We start from the raw sequence: 27,875 nt of genomic DNA on the forward strand, positions 1-27,875 counted from the left end.
TGTCTGACTAATCTAGTTGAATTTTTTGAAGTAGTCACTAATAAGGTAGACAAAGGAGTGTCTATGGATGCTATTTATATGGACATCCAGAAAGCATTCAATACAGTTCCGCACAAAAGATTATTATCAAAAATGAGAGCACACGGAATTGGAGGTTACAGCACAGAAGGAGGCCATTCGGCCCATCAAGCCCATGCCAGCTCTTTGTAAGAGCAGTCCGGTTAGTCCCATTCCACCGCGCTTTCGCCGTAGTCCTGCAAATTTTTTTTGGGTTGGAAATTGGCTGGGAGGTAGGAGACAGAGGGGATAGTTTTAACCCCCTAGAACGGGTGGTTTGTCGGTGGGTGGGAGGTGAAAATCGAAGTTTTTTTTGATTGCGATCACAACCCGGCTCCAACGCGCTCACTTCGGGGTTAACATGGGTGCGTTTGGATGCTTGCGGGGAGCTGCTTCGCTGAGGTCATATTACCAATTAGTGCCAGCAGGCGGTGTTAAAATTGGATAGCCTTGTGGAGAAGGATAGAATACTCGAGCCTGCTCTTTAGTTGCTTCGAAGACTTTATGCACAGAGATTCCCCTGACCCTAGATAAGCCCTCCTATAAAAAGGGTGGGGATAAAGAGTATGTTCTCTGATTGGCGGGATGTGACAGGTGGTGTTCCCCAGGGATCTGTCCTAGTGCCTCAACTTTTCAACATATTTATTAATGACTTGGATGAAGGAATAGAAAGTAGTATATCCAAGTTTGCAGATGACACTAAATTAAGGGGGACAGTAAGTAATGCAGATGGGAACATGAAGTTGCAAAGGGACATAGATTAAGTGAGTGGGCAAAACTATAGCAGATGGTGCACAATGTGGCCAATGGGAGGTTCATCCCTCCATCGGGGGGGGGTGGGTGGGGAGCTCGGACATCAGGGAGGATCGGCTGATCGCAGGGGTCCGATCACGGCAGGTCAGCTTGTTGGGCTTGGAGGAAACACCTCTGCTCCTCCTGGCCTACAAACTGTGCAATAAAGGCACTTACCTCCGAGAAAGCTAAATCAGAGTATTTTCTAAATGCTGAGAAACTAGGAACTGTAGAGGAGCAAAGAGATTTGGGAATCCAAGTACACAAATCATTTTAAAGCTGGTATAAAAAGCAATCAAAAAGGATAATGAAATATTTTTTTATTCGTTCATGGGATGTGGGCGTCACCGGCAAGGCCAGCATTTATTGCCCATCCCTAATTGCCCTTGAGAAGGTGGTGGTGAGCCGCCTTCTTGAACCGCTGCAGTCCGTGTGGTGACGGTTCAAGAAGGCGGTGTGGTAAATGTTGGCCTTTATCTCAAGGGGGCTGGAATACAAAGGGAAGGAAGTTATACTTCAGTTATATAAAGCCTTGGTCAGACCCCATCTGGAGTATAGCGTTCAGATTTGGGCACCGCACCTCAGGAAAGATGTATTAGCCTTGGAGGGGGTGAAGTGCAGATTCATCATAATGTTACCGGGGGTTAGAGGGTTAAATAATAAGGACAAGTTGTATAAGCTTGGCTTGTATTCCCTTGAATATAGAAGATTGAGGGGTGATCTGATTGGGTAGATAGGGTAGATAGAGAAATTATTTCCTCTGGAGGGGGAAGCAAGAACAAGGGAACATAATTTCAAATTAGAACTATTTAGAGCTAAATTAGGCCATTTAGGAGGGAAATCAGGAAGCACTTTTTCACATAAAGGGTAGTATGAATCTGGAATTCTCTCTCCCCAAAAAATGTGGATACTGGGACAATTGGAGCTTTCAAGACCAAAATCAATAATTTTTTGTTGGGTATGGGTATCAAGGGATGTGGAGCCAAGGCGGATAAATGTAATTGAAGTACACATCAGCCATGATCTAATTGAATGGTGGAGTAGGCTCGAGGGGCTGAATAGCCTCCTCCTGTTCCTATGACTAGGCAATCAGTCATTTATTGAATCTTTGAGTAGTGACTGGCTGAATGGTACAGTGTTCTTTTACCTTGGAAACCAGGAGAGCCACATGAGGGAAACAAACACTTTCTGATAAATTCTTCGACACATGCAAATCAAATAACAAAAAAGTTTATCAAAATAATAAAAATTGACTGACATTTGAAAGGAATAATTCCACACTCACACTCCCAGCTGCGGGGAGTGCTCGTCAGAGATGGAGCTGGAACATTGTAGCCCCAATTCTGCAACCAGTGCTCCATGTGAGCGCAGCTGGGAGTGTGGGATCGTGGAATCACCACTTTTGGTGAGGAAAAGTAACAACTTTTGAAATCAACTAGCACCAGACATGATCTTGAAAATCTGATGCATCAGGATTGCACTCGCACCTGTGTCTTCTATTTATTGAACTTGACAAAGCACAACACAAATGCAACTGGCAAAGTGTGCTTAATAAAGCTTTATTGCAATATGTTTGTACACAGTACTGTTGCTGCAAGCTATTGAACTGCTAGAGTTATGGTGAGAGTTAAAATATAGGGGTCTGCAGCCAGTTTCACATGTTTAATTTGAATGGCACCGAGAGAATCTCAGAGAATGCTGCGGTTCTGGTAGAGCAGGGAGTAGGGCAGGTGGACTGAGAGGGAAGAGACAGGGTGGACTGTGACTTTCCTTCCCACTAGTATTAATTAATTCAGCAACAATGTTTCTTAAGGTTGAATACATGTTGGCTGTGGAGTGAATAGTTCTACAACAGTAGTTTCAAGTTCTTAAAATAAAAACACAAAACAAATGCAGTTTCCGACACATAAATGTAACATATAACAAACTCCCTTATCTATAATGAACAATTCATGAAGTAAATAAATGACCATGCATGGCTTTTTTAAATTACAATTCACAGAATAACACTGCATTCAGCGTGTCTGATTTATTTTACACTATGCTACACAAAAACATGAATAGCGACATTTACACAACTGTACACCATTGTCCTTCTTTTATTTTTATTGTTCTTAGAAACTTGCCCTTTCTACTTTACAAGTCTTTTTTTATTGTTTATTTTCTTTACAATTCCCAGTTATCAAAATAAAAGGTGTTAATATTCCTGAAGACAGTTTCAAATTAAATGAAAATTGGTGAATGTTTTTTCTCCTTTAACCAGAAGCGGAGATGACTATTTCTGTGACCTTGCTACAGTGTTAAAGCTTTGCGTATGGTCTTACCAGGGTACCACAAGGCTGTGTATCTTGTACTGGCAGCCCTTTGCAAGGGCTGGTAAACTACATAAGTCTGATATTCAGCTCTACTGTATCAGTAAAAGTGCAGAGTTTATGAGGAAGCCTGGGTTCAGATTGAAAAGGATTACATATTGATGGTTTCTTTTTCAAAGAATGTGCTTGCTTTCTTTTTTTTTAAAAAAGCAAATAAATTCATCTTTTTCCATATGCTCCAGGGAGCTTCATTACACAGTATGTAACCTTTCAAGAATCCAATGCTCATGTTGCCAGTGTAATGCAGCCACCTTATGCAGTCCAAGTAAGTTAAAGAGACAGTCGCTATGTTGCAGGCCAAGGCAAGATAAGTCTTTTGAATGATTGAAGAAAATCAATTATGCTTACTCAGTATTTGAGCTGTAACCAGATAAAATAGATACATGTAATCACAAAATAAAATTATGCTGTGAAAGCCAAATATAATACTGACTTTTGGAAAACTAAAATTGACTTTTGTTATTCAAAGACAAAAGTTTTACCAACACCAGAATGAACATTTTGCAAAGGCTGAGTAATCTGAAAAAAGCATTATTGTGTATTATTTTATTTTGCAGTCTTTAAATAAAAATCACCACGATAGGAAGCCAAAAAAGGAAAAGAAATAAAGGGAAAAGAAAGTGTTTTCCATGCACTGACAATGTCTAACAGTACCTGCTTTTTTTTATCAAGCAACACTAAACTACTAGTGATAAAGTATCAAAACTGTTTCTCTCAGAATACACCAGCTTTTCCAAAATAAAACTAAACATAAAAAAAGTAATATCCTTTTTGTTTTTTAAAAAACTTATCTAAATATTATTAACAGGTCTGTAATGCTAAGATAAATAACAACCTTTACTGTTCACTTCGCACTTTTTAGACTGAAATATGAAGAAGTGTAAAGGTTTTGTGAAAGTTATTACAACAGACATGTGGCAAACCTTTATGGCTACTGAAAGAAAGATGCTGGCATTTTGAATAATCTGTCAGCACACACGAGAATTTTCCTGTAGTATAGCAATTCTGATCCCATGTGTTTTTTGCATCTCCAATGTCATATGTCTGTTATTCTTAGTTGTAAACTACTTATGTTGTCAACTCACTTTGATGCATGATGGCAACTCTTTTATTGTTAAAAAATAGGAGCAAATTGAGAAATATATATTAATGGAATAACCAAGGGCCAGGTGATGAACTATTAAAGTGCATAATGCCCCTTGTTGGTTTTGGGCTTGTAATTCCTCTTGTAACTGCCTAATATCCACTTTATGGAGCTCCATTATATACTGCAGACTTCTTGTACTTCTTTGGTAAAAAAAAACTGTCTTTCTAATATTCTTCCACCAAAAGTATAATTAATAACTGCGCATCCATATAGATCACAATGTTATTTATCATGTTGTGTCATCTTGTGCCTTAATTTGCTGTTGACTAGTTTTACTACATATGCAACAGAGCTAAACGCTACAACTAAAACATAGCAATAAATGAGGCACGAGGTTAGGTAATGAGGTGAGCCGGAAAAGAAAAGTTACATTTTTGTGTTATGGGTATTCATAAAAAAGGCAATAGATAATACTTCAGGCTTCACACGGTAGTAACATCAAGTTGACTTGTTTTCTACAGATTCAGTCATCACTAACCCCATGCTTCATTTATGTATTTGATTTAGAACATTCCAGAATTAGATGTTAACTTGAGACTATTTGATGTTTGGTCAACAATTTTATCAACTAAAACTGAAGTTGATTTATGTAAAACAGGTTACACTGTTCAAAGTAGTCCCCTATTTTTAATCTAAAGGATATATCGAGTTACATTGAGTCTACATCACAGAAACAGGCCATTTGGCCCAACTGATCTATGCCGGCGTTTATGCTCCACATGAGCCCCCTCCCACCCCACTTCATTTAACCCATAAACATACCCTTCTATTCCTTTTTCCCTCGAGTGCTTATCTAGCTTCCCCTCAACTGCATTTATACTATTTGCCTCAACTACTTTGTGGTAGCACATTCCACATTCTTACCACTGTTTGGTTAATGAAGTTTCTCCTGAATTCCCTATGGATTTATTAGTGACTATCTTATATTTATGACCTCTAGCTTTGGACTCCCCCCACAAGTGGAAACATTTGCTCTATGTCTACCCTATCAAACACTTTCATTAGCTTAATGGCCTCTATCAGGTCACCCCTCATACTTCTCTTTTCCAGAGAAAAGAGCCCCAGCCTGTTCAGCCTTTCCTGATAAATATATCCTTTCAGTTCTGGTATCATTCTTATGAATCTTTTTTGTACCTTCTCCAATGCCTCTATATCCTTTTTATAATATTGAGACCAGAATTGTGCACAGTATTCTAAATGTGGTCTAACCAAGGTTTTATACAGGTTTAACATAACTTCTCTGTTTTTCAATTCTATCCCTCTAGAAACGAACCCCAGTGCTTGGTTCGCCTTTTCATGGCCTTATTAAACTGTGTCGCTACTTTTAGTGAGTTGTGTTTTTGTACCCTGAGATCCCTTTGCTCCTCTATCCCATTTAGACTCTTATTATCCAAGCAGTATGTGACTTCATTATTCTTCCTACCAAAATGTACCACCTCACGCCTATCTATATTGAAATTCATTTGACAATTACATGCCCATTCTGCAAGTCTATTAATGTCTTCTTGCATTTTGATGCATTCTTCCTTTGTATTAACTATACCCCCCAATTTGGTGTCATCCTCAAATTTTAAAATTATACTTCCAATTCCCGAGTCCAAATCGTTAATGTAAATTGTGAACAACAATGGTCCCAGCACCGATCCCTGTGGAACACCACTTCCCACCTTTTGCCAGTCTGAGTAGCTACCCTTAACCCCTACTCTCTCTTTTCTGTTTTATAGTTAGTTTGCTATCCATTCTGCTACCTGTCCCCTGACTCCACATGCTCTGACCTTAGTCATGAGTCTACTATGCGGTACCTTATCAAAGCCTTTTGAAAATCCAAATATATTACATCTACTGCATTACTCTTGTCTACTCTTCCTGTTACTTCTTCAAAGAATTCAATAAGGTTGGTCAAGCATGACTTTCTCTTCTGATATCCGTGCTGACTTCTCTTTATTATATGTTTATTTTCTAGATGTTTTTCTATTACATCTTTGAGTAAAGTTTCCATTATCTTTCCTACCACCAACATTAAGCTAACTGGTCTATAGTTCCCTGGACTTGTTCTATCTCCCTTTTTAAATATAGGAATCACATTAGCTGTCTGCCAGTCCTCTGGCTCTGTTCCCTTTTCCAATGAGTTTTTATATATATGTAATAGTGCCTCTGCTATCTCTTCTCTGACTTCTTTTAGTAAGCATGAATGCAATCCATCCGGACCAGGGGTCTTATCCTCTCTAAGTTTGATTAGTTTATCAATTATCTCCCCCCTTTCTATCTTAAATGTCTTTATATCTTTTTGGATCTCTTCTTCTAATGTCACACCCATCTTGTTAGTCTCCCTGGTAAATACCGAGACAAAGTAACTATTCAATATTTCTGCCATTTTGTTGTCATTACCTGTGAGTTTATCATGTGCATTTCTTAGTGGCTCTATCCTTATCCTGATTTTTTTTTTTGTTGTTTATGTGTCTGTAGAATACTTTACTATTTCTTTTTATATTCCTTGATAATTTAATATCGTAGTTCCTCTTTGCTTTCCTAATTGTTTTTTTGGCTTCTTTCCTAACCTCTTCGCATTCCCTTTTGTCATCCTCTCCTTTATTGTCTGTGTGCTTAGAGTATGCCTTTTTCTTTACTTTCAATTTTACCCTTATCTCTTTATTCATCCATGATATTTCAATATTGGCTAGTTATACAAATAAATAGATCTCTCACATGTATTAAAATAATGTCCATATTCTGGCTTCAAGGAGACATGACATTTTCAGTCTCTTTCCTCTCGAGCTTCACCAGTGACATCTGATCTGTAGGAGGGACCGCCCATCCCCAGAAGTGGCTCCCTTCATTTCAACGAACAGAAGTTTGTACCAGCCTGGGAACAAATCCACAACTGACCAAGCCTGAAACATGTGAATGCGAAAATATGCAACTGCATCCAGCCATTAATGGTGATTTTTCTAATTTCAAATTGGGTCCCAACCCATTCAAAACATCTCAACTATACTGAAGTGAATGAAGATGCTCGAGGACACAGGTGCCCCTTTCACCTCTCCATAACTAACTTCACTTAAGCAGCTCCGAAGAGAAAGAGGTATGAAAAACCAGTTTCTGTTAAGCCAGAAAATTGCCATTATTTTAATACAAACAAGAGGTAAACTTATTTGTTTTTTCAGATAGAGATAGGAGAGGAATATTTTGAACAGAAAGTACTCATCCTGGACCTTCCTTCACGGATAGAGCCTCAATCTTTTAACAATTTGCTGATGTTACCCATTCCAAGGCACATGGAAATTCTGTGTTTAGAGTCCCGCACAGGTCACATATGCTTGGCCCACCAACATATCTCCAGATCATTCCATCACCTCTGCAAACTGTTGAATCAGGTGCATACGCCCAATACGTCTACTCCTGATAATTCAAAGTTGGTTTTTGAACAAAAAAATTGAATTATCTAATAATTTGAATTAAGAGGTATAGGCTGTATTAGCACTTAGTCATGGTCAGTAATGACCTTTTGGGCATGCACACCAAACACCACGGATAAGGAGCACCATGGAGATTTAAAGATTTCTCTGCTGGACAAAAAATAAACAGCAAGAAACTTTACTGAATTAGTAAGACAATGGCATAGCCAGAACCAGCTCATGGCATATAAAAAAATATAAAATTCTTGGCCCAGCCATCTTAGCCCATGGCCTCACTAATCTGTTCTTGGATTCTACACTGCACTCTATTTAAATCACTACGACATTTTCCAAGTTTAATGAATAAAAATTACGTAAGAACAAGGCAGCTAAAAAGCAGCAACACAACCATGATAGTTGTAATCAGATAGTTGTAGAAATTGCTCAATCTTTGAACTCATAGGCAATGACCTTGTCCGAATCCCTTTATTGTGTTACTGCACTGTTGCTCTCCACTGCTTATTATAATACAAGTAATACTTGAACAAAAAAATGGAATTATCTAATAATTTGAATTAAGAGGTATAGGCTGTATTAGCATTCAGTCATGGTCAGTAGAAGTGAAACTACACTTTATAAGATATTTACTGTGCTTTCTATATGTTTTTCTATGTATTTTAAAAAATAACTATCCCTTTTTCCTGGCCTTTTCACAGGCCCTTTTTGAAGCACAGAAAAGTAATAAGTATGTTTGCCTTATCTGCCTTTCTACAATTGTTTTATTTTGATTATCTTTTAAACACTAGTTTCAGAAACATTTGATCACAGTCTCACTTCTAAACAAGTTCAAGTCCAAGTGCATGGAGATTACTGGTGGGTTGAATTCTGAATTGACTTGAAACCGATATAAACTGTAGGCTCTTGAAAACAGTTAGAAGCAGCTTCAATGCATTTGCAATCACAGCTCTTAAAATGTTTTGACTTTTGATTCCCTAATGCCCAAACTTGGCTGAGAATATCTCAGTATGATTGAAAATATCCTCACTTGACGTATTAAAACGATACTCTTGCGTGCCATTTCATGCATCCAACCATCTTCTGCTCTCACAATACCACTTAATACGTTTACGGTTTTGTCATGCTCCAGTGAAACACTGCAGCTTTCCTTTATATAATGGATATGGATCACTTTATAGACTTGAGGTGAATCCACACAAATATCAGATTCATACACACCACACTACTTACACGTCACTCAGCTGGCACCTACCCCCATTACATAAAATAAGAAATCTTTCCACTTCAAGTACCTACTTCTCATATTAACCAGGGTAAGTTAAAACAACAATCATGCGCATTGTACCAGGGAATTGAGAATTGCTGAGCTTGAGGATTCGACTTGATTGTCTTGTTCTTCAGTCGAGTGACCCATCTTTCACTCTTGGGTATAATACACATGCAATCATTACTTAAGTACTTTACAACTTATAGGTTAGTATATAAGACCAGTGCCCTTGCGGAATTTGTAACATCATTATCCTTTGAAAACATCCTTCTTCTGAGGTAACCCCCGCCCCCCCCCCCAACTTCCTTCATTCTATTGCGATCTATGAGCTTCCAGCAAGGATTGAGTGGTGGGCTACCCCTGACAGCAATTACTGTGCTGTTCCCCATACTGGGAAGTGGAAGCCATGGTCACTGCAGGGACTGGGGGAAGAACTCGTCATGCGCTGCAACATCATAAACATCTTTTGTATGTATCCACTGGGAATGTTCTACACTTAATGAGTGACCAGAGCAAGTCTTCACTCAAGAGGTGAGATATAGTGGGTGAGCTGGGCTCCAAGCTCTGATCACCAGCCAAAGTGCCAAGACTTCAAGCAGATGTTCTTCCACATAACCTGGCTGAGAAGTGATGAGTTTTATCACATGTGGTACCAGTACGTGCAGCGCCACTAAGGCACCAACATATTCAATCACTTCACTTACCGAAAACAATTATTTTACCTCCTCTGACCAAAGCCAGTCAATAAAATTTTACTGCAATACTAATTTTAGAAAAAAATGCAGTGTTTATACTAAGAAAGAGGCAATTTCATCTTATTTATAGACACCACCTTTTTAACCTTTAATATTTAAATCCACTGAATGAATACGACAATGTCTGTTACCTGTTTTAGAGCCTTCTCCGGCCCAACTCACACAGCTTTCCATAATATTTCAAGGTATTTTTTAAAATATTAAAAGCACATCAATGGCAGTAATACTCCAGAAAAAAATTGCCATCACTAAAAAGGCCCACAAAAATAATACTTTGCAGAATTGAGGGATTTCTGTTAAGTGTTGGAGTATATTAAATCCTTTTTGGATATAGGTTAGACAACAGTCAGATGAAAGTTCTGACACATGGCTGGGTTTTTGGCCAGCAAACATCAGCATACTGTCTCCTTAAGGCCTGGTGCTTACACTGACATGCTGCATGTTACTGCTACATAAGTAGGCCACAAGTAAAGCCAACGTAAACATATCTCGTACAACAGCTTACTCAATAAATTTTTCTAATCACTTCAATTAGATAAAAAAAACCAAAAAGCAATACTTTTACCTAGGTATAAATATTTCTGAACAATCCTGATTTTAATTTTTAAAAAAGCTGTCAGAATTTTAGTGCCAATATGCGACATCTCTTTCTAGCTCTTGTTTCTCATATGTGTCATATGATGAATGGAGCTGGGTGATGACTGATGTCAGGAGCAGCAAATGGTTGCCAGTTGGATGTTTCTAGCTGTGCCTTGTCCAGGTGCCAGTGATGTTTTCTGCCTCAGTTTATGCTCAGTCACTTCACACTTGCATCTCTGAGGTGCTGACCAAACCCAGTGCTTTAGCCTCTTCTGGTGTCAGGCCACTCTTTAATGTTCTTCTTACTGTAAAAGAGAAATAAATACACCACATCAAGAATGTCACACTTGTAACATGACATACTGCCTTTTTATAATGCCTGAAGAAACCGTCTACTTTTTCAGCACACAATGTTGTGTCTCCCTCACACCAGTCATTTGTAAAGCGATTCTGTAGCATTTGAAGTAGTTGAGGAATCAGACTGACAAAAGGGAGAACAATGCAAACAAATACTACAAGATATTTACAAACCAACATGAAAAAAGAAAGCATTAAAAAGAAAATGAAATGCTCCCTCCTGTTTCTCTCTTCCCAGTGACACTGAGCCAGTATCTGCAGTTTACTGAACAACTGAATTGCACTGGTGAAGTAGCAGTGTTCGGTGTCATGGAAATGTGAGCAGATTATTGGTGAGTAAGTGCTCCTTCCTTCACTTTGCTGATGATTGAGAGTAGACTGATGGGGCAGTAATTGGCCAGGTTGGATTTGTCCTGCTTTTTGTGGACAGGACATACCTGGGCAATTTTCCACATTGTTGGGTAGATGCCTCGTTGTAGCACTGGAACAGCTGAGCTAGAGGCATGGCTAGTACTGGAGCACAGATCCTTAGTACTGCAGCTGGGATGTTGTTGGGACTTGTAGCCATTGCTGTGTTCAGTGCAGTCAGCATTCCTTGATGTCACATGGAATTAATTGAATTGGCTGAAGACTGGTATCTGTGATGGTTGGGACCTCAGGCAGAGGCCGAGAAGGATCATCCACTCGGCACTTTTGCCTGAAGATAGTTGCGAACGCTTCAGCCTCGTCTTTTGCACTCAAGTACTGGTCTCCGCCATCATTGAGGGATGTAAACAATTTTACAACACCAAGTTACAGTCCAACAAATTTATTTTAAATTCCACAAGCTTTCGGAGGCTTCCTCCTTCCTCAGGTGAATTCCACACCATTCACCTGAGGAAGGAGGAAGCCTCCGAAAGCTTGTGGAATTTAAAATAAATTTGTTGGACTATAACTTGGTGTTGTAAAATTGTTTACAATTGTCAACCCCAGTCCATCACCGGCATCTCCACATCATCATTGAGGGTGGGGATGTTCATGGAGCCACCTCCTGCTGTTCGTTGCTTAATTGCCCATGACTGTAGTGATTGTCACTGGATGTGGCAGGGCTGCAGAGCTTTGATCGTTAGTTGTGGGATCGCTCAGCTCTGCCTATAACATGCTGCTTCTGCTGTTTAGCATGCATATAGTCCTGTGTTGTAGCTTCACCAGGAGGTTGGTACCTTATTTTCAGGCATGCCTGGTGCTGCTCCTGGCGCGTTCTTCAACACTCCCCATTGAACCAGGGTTGGACATGGAGGAACGAGGGATATGCCGGGCCATGAGGTTACAGATTATGGTGGAATACAATTCTGCTGCTGCTGATGGCCCACGGCGCCTCAGGAATGCCCAGTTTTCAGCTGCTAGAACTGCTCTTAATCTATCCCACTTCAGCATGGTGGTAGTGCCACACGCCATGATGGAGGGTGTCCTCAGTGTGAAGACGGGACTTGGTCTCCAGGAGAACTGTGCAGAGGTCACTCCTACCTATACTGTCATTGACAGATGCATCTGCGACAGGCAGATTGGTTGGTTGTGAATGGTGCATAACTTGAGGAGGGAACCTAAAAAAAATGAAATACAATCGCTAAAAGACACTTTTTGTGGGACACCAACTGTATTTTCAGAAGGTTGTTTTTATCTCTTCACATCAATGTCCTCATGTTTGAAATGAAAATTATATTGAATTTAATGCTGAGTAGCACTGTTTCAGTAAAATCTGTGCTATGTCAAGGAGGACAAATGAATACCAACAGAAAGCAATGAAAACTAAGAATTTCCTTAAAAGTGATTGTCAATGATGCATGTTTTGCTCATGAGGCTCCCACATGTATTACACTAAACTGATGAAGTACCTATGATGCCTGTTTATTTCTATGACTTATTGAGTAGAGACTTGCTGTACAAATAATAATGCAGAAACCAACTTTTAAAAGTAAGGGTACTTTGATATCAACTGATGCTCCTGGGGAGCAATCACTAGAAGAGGCAGCAAAAAAGCAAGGAAAATCATAACGAAGGGTCAATCCAGGTTACGTCACATATTCCATAGTGGCCTATCGGCCGTACAGCAACAATCAGAACGCATGGGGCCCGATATTAGGAGGGAGGAGGACGAGGAGGAGGAGCAACCCATGGGCAGAACAGCGGCTTACCTGGCTGCTCGAGGCCAGGGAGTCACTGATATGTGAACGGTTCTCCTAACATCAGACTGTGTGACGAGTGCAGTCCTCATCACCTGGACAGAAGAGCGGCCGGCCTACACCAGACCCCCCCCCCCAACCCCCTGCACAAAACGGTGGTGCAACTACACCTACACCCACTGTAGAATGACCCAATGGGTGGCATCAAGTGTGCGTGTACACCACAATCTGTAACCTCATGGCCCGGCATATCCCTCATTTCTCCATCACCATCAAGCCAGATGTCCAACCCTGGTTCAATGGGGAGTGTTGAAGAACGTGCCAGGAGCAGCACCAGGCATACCTGAAAATAAGGTACCAACCTGGTGAAGCTACAACACAGGACTACATGCATGCTAAACAGCAGAAACAGCGTGTTATAGGCAGAGCTGAGCGATCCCACAACTAACGATCAAAGCTCTGCAGCCCTGCCACATCCAGTGGCAATCACCACGGTCATGGGCAATTAAGCAACTAAAAGCAAGAGGTGGCTCCATGAACATCCCCACCCTCAATGATGGCGGAGACCAGTACTTGAGTGCAAAAGACAAGGCTGAAGCATTCCCAACTATCTTCAGCCAAAAGTGCCGAGTGGATGATCCTTCTCAGCCTCCGCCTGAGGTCCCAACCGTCACAGATACCAGTCTTCAGCCAATTCAATTAATTCTATGTGACATCAAGGAATGCTGACTGCACTGGATGTGCCCAGTGAATTTGGGGTGCTCCACACGCGATCGCAGCCTAATTGAAGGCACTTACCATGGCTTCCGGGTTTCCCGTTCGGACCTGCGCAGCGGGCGGACTGCGCACCCGCATCACAGGCTGTCAGCAGGAGGAGCCCTATTTAAAGGGGCAGTCCTCCAATGCTCCTCCTGCAGCAAACAACCAAATTGGCAGCATGGAGCAGGCCAGAGGCAAGGCTGCTCCAAGGTTCTCAGACTCCTCACTCCAGGTGCTGCTCGATGGGGTCAGGAGGAGGAGGCAAACGTTTTTCCCAGCGGACGGGAGGAAGTGGCCTGCCTCTGCTACCAAGAAGGCCTGGCTCGAGGTGGCAGAGGAGGTCACCAGCATCAGTAATATCTCTCGAACCTGGGTCCAGTGCAGGAAGCGCTTTAATGACCTAACCAGGTCAGCCAAAATGAGTATACTTACGCATTTTCCCACACTCCGTCTTCCACATCACCTCCACCACCACACAACTCCTTCTGCACTGCCACCACAATGCTCTCGCATCACTCCTCACATCCACTCAACCATCATCCTCACCTTGCCTGCACGTACTCACTGCCCCAGTTCCCATTCGAACACTACCACGCAACCCAATCCTCATACAATCTCATGGCTATGTCTCACACGCACCCTCCCATGCATCTCCCTCACGGTCACCCCCACCCACACCAATGCATGCAGTGGGTCACCATGCAACCATCACTCAATCACGCCTCTCTGTGTTTTGCTTTGATAGGAGAAGGGATGCCATAAGGCCCAGGAGAGGGATGATGGCGAAAAGGGACATGGAAGTGGGGACGCCACTCAAAACGCTTCCACGTCTCACCCGTTGCACCCCTCTTAACCAGTACCCACAATGCTGCCTCCTCTCCAGGTGCTCGAGTCTACCCCTGCACAGGTGCAGGTGGAGCAGTCTTTGGAGGGGTCCTCACGGGCACCGAAACCCAGAGGGCATCTGCGCAACGCATCTCATCGGTCAGGGCATGGACAAGAGCAACCTGCCACTACCTCTGCTGAAGCCACAGGGGTAGCACCACGTAGGGGTTCCCGTAAACGTAAGGCAAAGGTTTTGTGAGCACAAAGGGGCTGCACAAGGGTGTTTGACGATTTGTCATGGTTTTTATTTATATTTGTTTTCTTTCACATTCACAATAAATCTTATTATTATCACCACTACTGCCACGTCTTGCCCATTCTTGACGGGCTTGTGCAATAAGTCCATTTCATGAGGGTCACCATGAACACGCACACTTGATGCCACCCACTGGGTCATTCCACAGTGGGTGTAGGTGTAGTTGCAGGACTGTTTTGTGCAGAGGACAGGGGAGAGGGCTGGTATGGCCGCTCCTCTGTCCAGGTGGTGAGGACTGGACTCTTCACACAGTCTGATGTTAGGAGAACCGTTCACATATCAGTGACTCCCTGGCCTCACGAGCAGCCAAGTGAACCGCTGTTCTGCCCATGGGTTGTTCCTCGTCCTCGTCCTCCTCCTCCTCCTCAATATGGGTGGCAGATGTGGATGGGGCCTCCGCCAGCGGCACCCCTCTCCGTTGTGCCATGTTGTGCAGGGCACAACAGACAACTATAATGCATCCCACACTGTGTGGCGTGTATTGAAGCACTCCCCCAGAACGATCAAGGCACCTGAAGCGCATCTTGAGCAGCCCTATAGCATGCTCAATTGTAGACCTGATAGCGATGTGGCTATCATTACATCGACGCTGTGGCTCGGTGGTGGGGTTCCTCAGAGGTGTCATAAGCCATGTGTGCAGGGGGTATTCCCTTGTCCCCGAGGAGCCAGCCCTTGTGGGTGTTCGGTGTGTGGAAGGGGAAGATGTTGGACTCCCAGAGGATGAAGGAATCGTAGCTGCTGCCAGGGTATCTGGCGCACACGTGAAGGAATCTCTTGCAGTGGTCACAGATGAGCTGAGTGTTGATGGAGTGATCGCCCTTCCTGTTGAATGAACAGTCCTGGCTCGTGTGGAGGTGCTCGTATCACTATATGGGTGCAATTGATTACACCCTGCACCCGTAGGAAGCCAGCCACAGTGTGGAATCCCACTGCCCTCTCCATCTGGCTGAGGTCATCCATGGGAAAGTTGATGTAGTGCGAGGCCCTGCAGAACATGCCGTCGGTTACCTGCCTTATGCACTTGTATGCAGACGACTGAGAGACCCCTGTGATGTCCCCGGTGGCACCCTGGAAGGATCCGGAGGCGAAGAAGTTAAGGGCAGTGGTGACTTTGACAGCGACAGGTAAGAAGATGCTGCTCGGCCCAGCCGGGAGCAGCTCATCATTAAGGAGGCTGCAGATGTCCGTGACTACCTGGCGACTGACTCTGAGCCTCCGTGTGCACTGCTGCTCAGAGAGGTCCAGGAAGCTGAGCCTCGGTCTGTGGACCCTGTGGCGAGGGTAGTGCCCTCTGCGACGCATCTCTCTCTGCCGTTGCCCTCCCTCCTGCTGTTCAGGTGGATGTGTCACAGCACTGTGTTGTGGAGATCCACGTGTCAGAGGTGGACGGCGTGGTCAGCGAGGCTGGTGACGCTGTTCGTCCTCAGAGGAGGTCATGACTGCAGTTACGGCGGCCCCCATCCGGAAGATGTACGTTTGAGGGGGTCCGCAAGGTAGGTACATGTCTCTGGACACCGGAGTTGAGGTTGCAAGTTGGTGAATTTTAGTGTTAGGAGGAGGGTGATGCAGGGCAAACTTTGTCCAAAGTGAGAGTGGCCTCCTGCAATGAGTGAGGGTCTCCCGCCCCCACCTGTCAAATGGACCTTTGCAGCTGCCACAGGCTGACGGCTGCAACACGTCCATTTCAACTGGGAGTGTTTCCCCCAGTACAGGAAACAGTCTCAGTTGACCTGAAAATCCCAACCCTCCTAAAATATCCTCCCAATCAGGTCTCCTAACGATCTGAAGTATCCAATTAATTGCTTTAAGTGGGGTCCCGCCGGCTTTAATTGCCGGTGGGAGTCCCGCATGCGGGGGCTGCGCGCGCAGCTAAGCGCGTCACTGGGGAACCCGGAAGTGGGCGGGTTGGAGCCGGGCTCCGCTCCCGCCCCGGGAATCCCCAATTTTTGGAGCACCCCCCCGCCACGAACGCACCCGCTGGGACATCGGAAAATCAAGCCCATCCTCTGGCAGGAACCAACTGATGGAGGAAGGGTGGAATACATTTAGAATGAGGTGGAAGTAAATAAAACAGGAGTTTATAGGACCAGAGACATGAGAGATGAGATTTAAAAAAATATTAAAAACATTTATAAATGTATTATTTATTTTCAAATAATTTTAATTGGATCTTTAGCTTCTTGAAACACTGCCAAAATAAGCCATCAATGTTTTTTTACCATCTCATTTTATTCATCCTCCACTATCAAACAGCTTAAATACAAAAAAAGTCATGTTAGGGCCAAAAAGTTCAAGGTAATGAAATAAAGTTACATCCACCAATGGCATTGTTAACGGTTGGCATAATTACAATGAAGGAATATTCCCAAATGTTTTCCAAATCTTGACCCAGAAATTAATCTAATTTTTTTTTTGAACTCCTGATTCTTGCTCACATGCCTGCAGTCCCTCGTTGTACTGTCAGACATACTGGGGGGAATTTGACCATCCCCCACCCCCATGACAGCATCAGGGTCAAATTGTTAAAAATGTGAAACCTGACCCCAACTCTCTGCAACGTACCTACTTCCAGTTTTACCGCGATGGGCTTAGGCCATCCAAATAACCCGCTCTGGAGAGGCGGGACAGTGATTGTAATATTTAAATGAAGCTGCGTTCCTCAGATTTTGGCAACCATTTAAATTTAACGCTGGCTGACGGGTTTCGCAAGCCCTGGGAAATCCTGACAGTTAAGGGGAGGCGGGAGATGCCGGCTCCGGCAGGTAAATGCTTTTCCAGCTCTGCTTGTGGGCCAGAAGGAGCAGGTGTGCTTCTCCCGGCTCCTCATATAATCCTTCTGCCGCGATCTCTTTCCCCCCCCCAACTCCCTCCCCCCACCCGATCTCTTCCTCCACCCTCGCTGTTGTGCTCCGAGCCGCACCCACCCCCACCCTCTCACCCCCCCCCCTGATCTTCTTCATTGCCAGGCCTGTCAATCTGGCCGGCTGCCGGGCAGGAAAGAAAGTAAAAAAAAAAAATTCTAATGAGCTCCTGCCATTAAATTCGGCAGAACCTCCGCCTTCCCAGTATTTCCGGGTTTCCCGCCCGCTGACACGTGCCCCCTTTCCCTCCCTGCTTTCCTGTAAATATCGGGGCCACTGTTTCACATGGGAGAGCAGTCTAGGTTATGCATGTCCATTAATGCAGTTATTGAAGCTGCATCACTGACCATTAATGGTATGAGCTGAATGTGTGTTTTCTTGCCTCTCTGTGGAAAGCAGCTGAGAACTGGTAGAAGTCATTGTCAGCCACACCACACAGGCATACATGTGTACCGGATAGGTTGAATGCCAGGCCAATAGGTTTGAGTATTTGTAGACATGCCCAGATCGCAGGTAGATATATCTGAGAATTCGGCAGGTCAGACCTGAAAATGGGACTCACGAAAAGCTGGTTGACAAATTCTATCTTTGATATGGGGTAATAAAACAATGTCAGAAATAGAAACTAATAAAATGGTAACATTTAATACGAGTCATATTTGCTTTCTTTTTTAAATATGACATAAAGCACAAAGAGAGGGAGGAGTTTCGGAAATGTGTACAAGAGAACTTTCTTAATCAGTATGCTTCCAGCCCAATGAGGAAGGAAGCAGTGATGGATCTAGTTCTGGGGAACGAAGTGGGGCAAGTGGAGCATATTTCAGTGGGAGAGCATATTTCAGTGGGAGAGCATTTGGGAAACAGTGATCACAATATCATTAGGTTTAGAGCAGTTATGGAAAACTCAAGTAGTCATTAGAAGAGGAGGATTTGCTGACGGAAAGCTCAAACCAAACATCACGTCAATTCATCAGGACATGAATAGCATCGGCTTTTGAATATGGAAGGAGAAATGTTTGTAAAAATACTCAACTGGAGGGCGGCTAATTTCAGTGAGTTGAAAAGGCATTTAGCCCAGGTGGATTGGAAACAAAGATTTCCAGGTAAAACAGTAAATGAGCATTTATTTCATAGAATCATAGAAGTTTACAACATGGAAACAGGCCCTTCGGCCCAACATGTCCATGTCGCCCAGTTTATACCACTAAGCTAGTCCCAATTGCCTGCACTTGGTCCATATCCCTCTATACCCATCTTACCCATGTAACTGTCCAAATACTTTTTAAAAGACAAAATTGTACCCGCCTCTACTACTGCCTCTGGCAGCTCGTTCCAGACACTCACCACCCTTTGAGTGAAAAAATTGCCCCTCTGGACCCTTTTGTATCTCTTCCCTCTCACCTTAAATCTATACCCCCTCGTTATAGACTCCCCAACCTTTGGGAAAAGATTTTGACTATCTACCTTATCTATGCCCCTCATTATTTTATAGACTTCTATAAGATTACCCCTAAACCTCCTACTCTCCAGGGAAAAAAGTCTCAGTCTATCTAACCTCTCCCTATAAGTCAAACCATCAACACTCTTTCTAGTTTAATAATATCCTTTCTATAATAGGGTGACCAGAACTGTACACAGTATTCCAAGTGTGGCCTTACTAATGTCTTGTACAACTTCAACAAGACATCCCAACTCCTGTATTCAATGTTCTGACCAATGAAACCAAGCATGCTGAATGCCTTCTTCACCACCCTATCCACCTGTGACTCCACTTTCAAGGAGCTATGAACCTGTACTCCGAGATCTCTTTGTTCTATAACTCTCCCCAACGCCCTACCATTAACGGAGTAGGTCCTGGCCCGATTCGATCTACCAAAATGTATCACCTCACATTTATCCAAATTAAACTCCATCTGCCATTCATCGGCCCACTGGCCCAATTTATCAAGATCCCATTGCAATCCTAGATAACCTTCTTCACTGTCCACAATGCCACCAATCTTGGTGTCATCTGCAAATGGGATGCCTTCAAAGAGGAGATGGTTTGGGTACAGACTAGACACATTGCCACGATGGGAAAGGAAGGACATCCAAAGCTGAAGCTCCCTGGATGACTCAAGGTATAGAGATTAAAATGAAGCAGAAAAAGGAGGCTTATGATAAATATAAGGTTCATAATGTAGTACAGAACCAAGCTGAATACAGAAAGTTCAGAGGAGAACTGAAAAAGGAAATAAGCGATGCAAGAGAGTGTATGAAAATAGACATAAAAGGGAACACTGAAATCTTTTATAAACATATAAACAGTAAAATGATCGTCAACGGAAGGGTGGGGCCGATTAGGGACTAGAAAGGAGATCTTCTTATGGAAGCAGGGGGCATGGCTGAGGTACTAAATGAGTACTTTGCATCTGTCTTCACCAAAGAGGATGCTGCCAATGGAGCAGTAAAGAAGGAGGTAGTAGAGAAATTGAATAGGATAAAAATAGATAAAGAGGAGTACATAAAAGGTTGGCAGCGCTCAAAGTAGAAAAGTCACCCGGTCCGGATGGAATGCATTTTAGGTTGCTGAGGGAAATAGGAGTGGAAATAGTGGAGGCTCTGGCCACAATCTTCTAATCCTCCTTAAGATATGGGAGTGGTGCCAGAGGACTGAAGGATTGCAAATGTTATACCCCTTCCAAAAAGGGAGAGTGTTAAAGCCGGCAACCACAGGCTAACAAGCTTAACATCGGTGGTGGGGAAACCCGGGACAAAATTAATTGTAACTTGGAAAAACTTGGGTTAATCAATGACAGCCAGCATGGATTTGTTAAAAGCAATTCGTGTTTGACTAACTTAATGAAGTAACGGAGAGGGTTGATGAGGGTAGTGCAGTTGTTGTGTATATGGACTTTCAAAAGGCATTTGATAAAGTACCACAAAATAGACTTGTTAGCAAAACTGAAGCTCATGGGATTGAAATGGCAGTGGCAGCATGGATACAAAATTGGCTAAGGGACAGAAAGCAGATCATAGTGGTGAATGGTTGTTTTTCAGACTGGTGGGAAATATACAGTGGTGTCTCCCAGGGGTCAATATTAGGACCGTTGCTCTTTTTGCTATGAATTAATGACCTAGACTTGGGAATACAGGGCATAATTTCAAAGTTTGCAGCTGACATATAACTCGGAAAAGTAGTAAATGGTGAGGAGGTATAGAGGGCGCAGAATTCTTAAATTGCATACAGGAGAATGTTTTTAGCCAGCATATAGCAAGCCCAACGAGAGGGGGGGCAGTTCTGGATTTAGTTCTAGGAAGTGAAGAAGGGCAGGTGGAAGAAGTAGCAGTGGGAGAGCATTTTTGTGGTAGTGATCATAATACAGTTAGTTTTAGCATAGTTATGGAAAAGGACAAAGACAGAGCAGGAGTTAAAGTTTTCAATTGGGGAAAGGCCAATTTTACTAAACTGAGAAGTGATTTAGCAGAAGTAAACTGGAACCAGCTACTTGAAGATAAATCAGTGTCAGAGCAGTGGGAGACAATCAAAGGGGTGATTCAAGGGATTCAGGGTAAACATGTCCCACAAAGAAAAAGGGAGGGGCTGCCAAATCTAGAGCTCCTTGGATGTCAACAAGCACTCGGGATAAGATAAGGCAGCAAAAGAAAGCCAATGATAGACACCGGGAAATCAATACTACGGAAAGCTTAGAGGAGTATACAAAGTGCAGGGGTGAAGTTAAAAAGGAAATTAGGAAAGCAAAGAGAGGACATGAAAAAATATTAGCAGGTAAAATCAAAGAAAACCCAAAGATGTTTTATAAATACATTAAGAGCAAGAGGATAACTAAGGAAAGAGTAGGGCCTATTAGAGACCAAAAAGATCTGGAGTGTGGAGTGTGGAGGCGGAAGATGTGGGTATGGATCTTCATGAATACTTTGCATCTGTCTTCACAAAGGAGAGGGATGATGCAGGGATTGAAGTTAAGGAGGAGAAGTGTGAAATATTGGATGGGATTAAAAATAGTGAGAGAGGAAATATTAAGGGGATTAGCATCTTTGAAAGTGGATAAATCACCAGGGCCGGATGAAATGTATCCCAGGCTGTTAAAAGAAACCAGGGAGGAAATAGCGGAGGCTTTAACAATCATTTTCTAAACTTCACTGGATACAGGCATAGTGCCGGAGGATTGGTGGACTGCTGACGTTGTACCATTGTTTAAAAAGGGAGAGAAGGGTAGACCGAGTAATTACAGGTCAGTCAGCCTAACCTCGGTGGTGGGCAAATTATTGGAATCAATTCCGAGGGACAGGATAAATTGTGACTTAGAAAGGCACGGAATAATCAAGGACAGTCAGCACGGATTTGTTAAGGGGAGGTCATGTCTGACTAACTTGATTGAATTTTTTGAGGAGGTGATAAGGAGGATCGATGAGGGTAGCGCAATTGGTGTAGTCTACATGGATTTTAGCAAGGCTTTTGACAAGGTCCCACATGGCAGATTGGTCAAAAAAGTAAAGGCCCATGGGATCCCAGGCAATGTGGCAAATTGGATCCAACACTGGCTCAATGACAGGAAGCAAAGGGTAATAGTCAAAGGGTAATAGTCAACCGGTGTTTTTGCGACTGGAAGGCTGTTTCCAGTGGGGTGCCGCAGGGCTCAGTACTAGGTCCTTTGCTTTTTGTGGTATAAATTACTGATTTGGACTTAAACGTAGGGGGCATGATTAAGAAATTTGCGGATGACACAAAGATAGGCCATGTAGTTGATAGTGAGGAGGAAAGTTGGAGACTGCAGGAAGATATCAATGGACTGGTCAGATGGGCAGAAAAGTGGCAAATGGAATTCAATCCGGAGAAGTGTGAGGAAATGCATTTGGGAGAGCAAACATGGCAAGGACATACACAATAAATGGGAGGATACTGAGAGGTGTAGAGGAAGTGAGGGACCTTGGAGTGCATGTCCACAGATTCCTGAAGGTAGCAGGACAGGTAGATAAGGTGGTTAAGAAGGCATATGGAATACTTTCCTTTATTAGCCGAGGCCTAGAATATAAAAGCAGGGATGTTATGCTGGAACTGTATAAAACACTAGTTAGGCCACAGCTTGAGTACTGTGTACAGTTTTGGTCACCACATTACAGGAAGGATGTAATTGCACTAGAGAGGGTGCAGAGGAGATTTACGAGGATGTTGCCAGGACTGGAGAATTTTAGCTATGATGACAGATTGGTTAAGCTGGTCTTGTTTTCCTTGGAACAGAGGAGGCTGTGGGTTGATTTAATTGAGGTGTACAAAATTATACAGGGCCTAGATAGAGTGGATAGGAAGGACCTATTTCCCTTAGTGGAGGGGTCAATAACCAGGGGGCATAGATTTAAAGTGATTGGTAGAAGGATTAGAGCGGAAATTAGGAAAACTTTTTTTCACCCAGAGGGTGGGGGGGGGGTCTGGAACTCACTGCCTGAGAGGGCAGTAGAGGCAGAAACCCTCAACTCATTTAAAAAATACCTGGATATGCACCTGAAGAGCCGTGACCTGCAGGGTTATGGATCAAATGCGGGAAAGTGGGATTAGGCTGGGTGGCTTGTTTCTCAGCCGGTGCGGACACGATGGGCCGAATGGCCTCCTTCTCTGCCGTAAATTTTCTATGATTCTAAGCAGACTTCAGCAGGAGATAGACAGACTGGTGAAATCGGCAGACACATGGCAGATGAAATTTAACACAGAGAAGTGTGAAGTGATGCATTTTGGAGAGGTATTTTTTAAAGGACGTGCAGGTACACAAATCTTTGAAAGTGACAAGACAAGTTGATGAGGCTGTTAAAAAAGCATACAGGATCCTTGGCTTTATTAATAGAGGCATAGGGGGTGATTTTAAACCCCAAGAACAGGTGGGTTGAGGGTGGGTGGGAGTTGAAAATAGTTGTTTTTTGGTTCGTGACCGCAACCCGGCTTTATTTCCGGGTTTAACGTCAGCGCGTAAAAGTACAGGCTTCCCACTGGAAATGCAAAGTCAGAAAATTTTGCAGTTGCGACCCAAAAAAACAACTATTTTCAACTCCCACCTGCCCCCAACCCACCCGTTCTTGGGTTTTAAATCACTCCCATTGAGTACAAAAGCAAGGAAGTTATATGGTAAACTTCTAGAAATCACTGGTTAGGCCTCAGCTGAAGTACTGCATCCAATTCTGCGCAGCACACCTTAGGAAAGATGTCAAGGCCTTGGAGAGGGTGCAGAAAAGATTTACTAAAATGGTACCAGAGATGCGGGACTTCAGTTAAGTGGTGAGACTGGAGAAGCTGAGATTGTTCTCTTTAGAGCAGAGAAGGTAGAGAGGAAATTTAATAGAAGTGTTCAAAATCTTGAAGGGTTTTGGGGTTTTGACAGAATAAATAAGGAGAAACTGATTCCACTGGCTGAAGGGTCATACTTATTATTTGCACCAGTATGAAGCCGCATTGACTTTAAAGGAGCTAAATGCTAAAATCTAAATCAGAAATCATTTGTCACATAGCCTGTGTGGAAAGCTTTTTTAAAAAAAACTTATGCTAGTTCTGTTCTTTTTTAATACAAAAAAACAAAATCTTGATATGTCTCCAAGACCACCTTTTGGAATGAGGATTTTGAACAGCTGGGCTGTCTCACCGTGTGTTTGTTACTGCACTGCATGTAACTTATCATTTTGTGCAAAAAAATTGATTTATAATGTTGCTTAAAAAAATGGATTACACTCCTGGAAAATGGTAAGGATAAGCATTACAACGATCCCTTCAGTTAAGAATCTTACAACACCAGGTTATAGTCCAACAGTTTTATTTGAAAATCACAAGCTTTCGGAGATTATCTCCTTCGTCAGGTGAGTGAGTGAAAGGTTCTCAAATTGCATATCTTATATTAGGCTGGGACATGATCACACCAATCAAAGGTGTCGTTGGTGTTCAGACAGGTTAGCCACGGAAAACAGTACATCCCAGTATACTGAATACACAATGGGTCAGATTACACAGACAAAGAGAGAAAGAGACCCGAAAGGCAGAGAGAGAGAGAGAGAGAATGTCCAGTTGTATTAAAAACAGATAACTTTTTCTTCCTTCCTGCTGGTGGGGTTACGTGTAGCGTGACATGAACCCAAGATCCCGGTTGAGGCCGTCCTCATGGGTGTGGAACTTGGCTATCAATTTCTGCTCGACGATTTTGTGTTGTCGTGTGTCTCGAAGGCCGCCTTGGAGAACGCTTACCCGAAGATCGGTGGCTGAATGTCCTTGACTGCTGAAGTGTTCCCCGACTGGGAGGGAACCCTCCTGTCTGGCGATTGTTGCGCGGTGTCCGTTCATCCGTTGTCACAGTGTCTGCATGGTCTCGCCAATGTACCATGCTCCGGGGCATCCTTTCCTGCAACGTATGAGGTAGACAACGTTGGCCGAGTCAAAGGAGTATGAACCATGTACCTGGTGGGTGGTGTCCTCTCGTGTGATGGTGGTATCTGTGTCGATGATGTGGCATGTCTTGCAGAGGTTGTCGTGGCAGGGTTGTGTGGTGTCGTGGACGCTGTTCTCCTGAAAGCTAGGTAATTTGCTGCGAACGATGGTCTGTTTGAGGTTGGGTGGCTGTTTAAAGGCGAGTAGTGGAGGCGTGGGGATGGCCTTAGCGAGGTGTTCGTCATCATCGATGACATGTTGAAGGCTGCGGAGAACATGGCGTAGTTTCTTCGCTCCGGGGAAGTACTGGACGACGAAGGGTACTCTGTTGCTTGCGTCCCATGTTTGTCTTCTGAGGAGGTCTATGCGATTCTTTGCTATGGCCCGTCGGAACTGTCGATCGACAAGTCGAGCGTCATATCCCGTTCTTACGAGGGCGTCTTTCAGCGTCTGTAGGTGTCCATCGCTGTGGCCCTCGTAAGAACGGGATATGACGCTCGACTTGTCGATCGACAGTTCCGACGGGCCACAGCGAAGAATCGCATAGACCTCCTCAGAAGACAAACACGGGACGCAACCAACAGAGTACCCTTCGTCGTCCAGTACTTCCCCGGAGTGGAGAAACTACGCCATGTTCTCCGCAGCCTTCAACATGTCATCGATGACGACGAACACCTCGGTAAGGCCATCCGCATGCCTCCACTACTCGCCTTCAAACAGCCACCCAACCTCAAACAGACCATCGTTCGCAGCAAATTACCCAGCTTTCAGGAGAACAGCGTCCACGACACCACACAACCCTGCCACGGTAACCTCTGCAAGACATGCCACATCATCGACACAGATACCACCATCACACGAGAGGACACCACCCACCAGGTACATGGTTCATACTCCTTTGACTCGGCCAACGTTGTCTACCTCATACGTTGCAGGAAAGGATGCCCCAGAGCATGGTACATTGGCGAGACCATGCAGACACTGCGACAACGGATGAACGGACACCGCGCAACAACTGCCAGACAGGAGGGTTCCCTCCCAGTCGGGGAACACTTTAGCAGTCAAGGACATTCAGCCACCGATCGGGTAAGTGTTCTCCAAGGCGGCCTTCGAGACACACGACAACGCAAAATCGTCGAGCAGAAATTGATAGCCAAGTTCCGCACCCATGAGGACGGCCTCAACCGGGATCTTGGGTTCATGTCACGCTACACGCAACCCCACCAGCAGGAAGGAAAAAAAAGTTATCTGTTTTTAATACAACTGGACATTCTCTCTCTCTCTGCCTTTCGGGTCTCTTTCTCTCTTTGTCTGTGTAATCTGACCCATTGTGTATTCAGTATACTGGGATGTACTGTTTTCCGTGGCTAACCTGTCTGAACACCAACGACACCTTTGATTGGTGTGATCGTGTCCCAGCCTAATATAAGATATGCGATTTGAGAACCTTTCACTCACTCACCTGACGAAGGAGATAATCTCCGAAAGCTTGTGATTTTCAAATAAAACTGTTGGACTATAACCTGGTGTTGTAAGATTCCTTACATTTGTGCACCCCAGTCCATCACCGGCATCTCCACATCATTTCAGTTAAGAAGTCATACAATATTTATTTAGCATTCAGCTCTATCAAAGTAAAGTCAGTGTGTTAACTTCATATTAAGAAAAGTCAGCAGCTGGGCCTCCAGTTCTGCCTGATGGAAAAACCCCTGCCACAACCAGTCTTCAGTACATCCTATTGCTGTATTCTAACTCTTGGGCCCCTGATATGACCAGGGAGGCGGGATGGCAGCAGGGGGGCGACTGGGCGCATGGGTAACCCGCCCAGTAAAATCCGTCCATTCCCCACTCGATCGTGGGTAGATTGGAGCCACTTAACATGGCTTCCGGGTTTCCCGTTGGAAACCTGCGCAGCGGGTGGACTGCGCACCCGCATCACAGGCTGTCAGCTCTATTTAAAGGGGCAGTCCTCCGATGGCTGCTCCTGGAGCAAACACCCAAAATTACACAATGGAACATCCCAGGCAAAAGGCTGCTTCTAGATTCAGTGATGCCTCACTCCAGGTACTACTGGATGGGGTGAGGAGGAGCAGGGATACATTCTACCCGGAGGACGGGAGGAAGTGGCCTGCCTCTGCCACCAAGAAGGCCTGGCTCGAGGTGGCAGAGGTGGTCACCAGCAGCAGCAACGTCTCCCGCACCTGGATACAGGAAGTGCTTCACTGACCTAACTAGGCCAGCCAAAGTGAGTACACTTACTCATTATCCTACTCTCCGTCTTCCACATCACCACACCCACCCCATAACTCATTCTGCACTGCCAACACTACTCTATCACATCACTCCCCACACCCACTCAAAGCTCATCCTAAACTTACCTGCACTTCCTCACCACTTTCTCACCTCCCCAGTACTCACCCCACCACTACCACTCAACCCAATCCTCATACAATGTCATGGCTCTGTCTCATACTCACCCTCTGATGCATCTCTTTCACGGTCAGCTGCACCCAAACCAATGCATTCAGCGGTTGGCCACGTCACCATCCCTCACTCACGCCTCTCTACTTTCTCCCCTTATAGGAGAAGAGAGCCCAGAATGCGGGGGGGGGTGGTGGTGGGGAGGGTGAGGACCGGAGGGGGGCCGCAACAGATCGTCGTCCACACAGACGCGGAGCAGGAGGCGCTGGAACTGAGCCGCACCCTCGAGTGCCTGTCCGTTGGGGACGCCGAGACTGGCACCCGACAAACGGCTGGTGACAGAACTTTAACATTCAGCACACACAATATCAATTGATGTTAACATGCCTT

The 27,875-nt window shown here is 44.1% G+C and overlaps 1 protein-coding gene across 13 annotated transcripts in view; it reads right to left on the reverse strand.

Annotated features, from left to right (window-relative positions):
* Positions 1-2,392: 2,392 nt before the first annotated feature.
* Positions 2,393-27,875, reverse strand: part of fhod3b (formin homology 2 domain containing 3b) — a 746,243-nt gene continuing 720,760 nt past the window's right edge. For all 13 annotated transcript variants that reach the window (XM_068000433.1, XM_068000425.1, XM_068000417.1 and 10 more), the window contains one exon: positions 2,393-10,687. In XM_068000433.1, the coding sequence (XP_067856534.1) occupies positions 10,605-10,687 (83 nt within the window). In that variant the 3' untranslated portion in view covers positions 2,393-10,604. The remainder of the gene's footprint in view (positions 10,688-27,875) is intronic.

Source organism: Heptranchias perlo, chromosome 2, assembly GCF_035084215.1.
Source record: "Heptranchias perlo isolate sHepPer1 chromosome 2, sHepPer1.hap1, whole genome shotgun sequence".
Lineage (NCBI taxonomy): Eukaryota > Metazoa > Chordata > Chondrichthyes > Hexanchiformes > Hexanchidae > Heptranchias > Heptranchias perlo.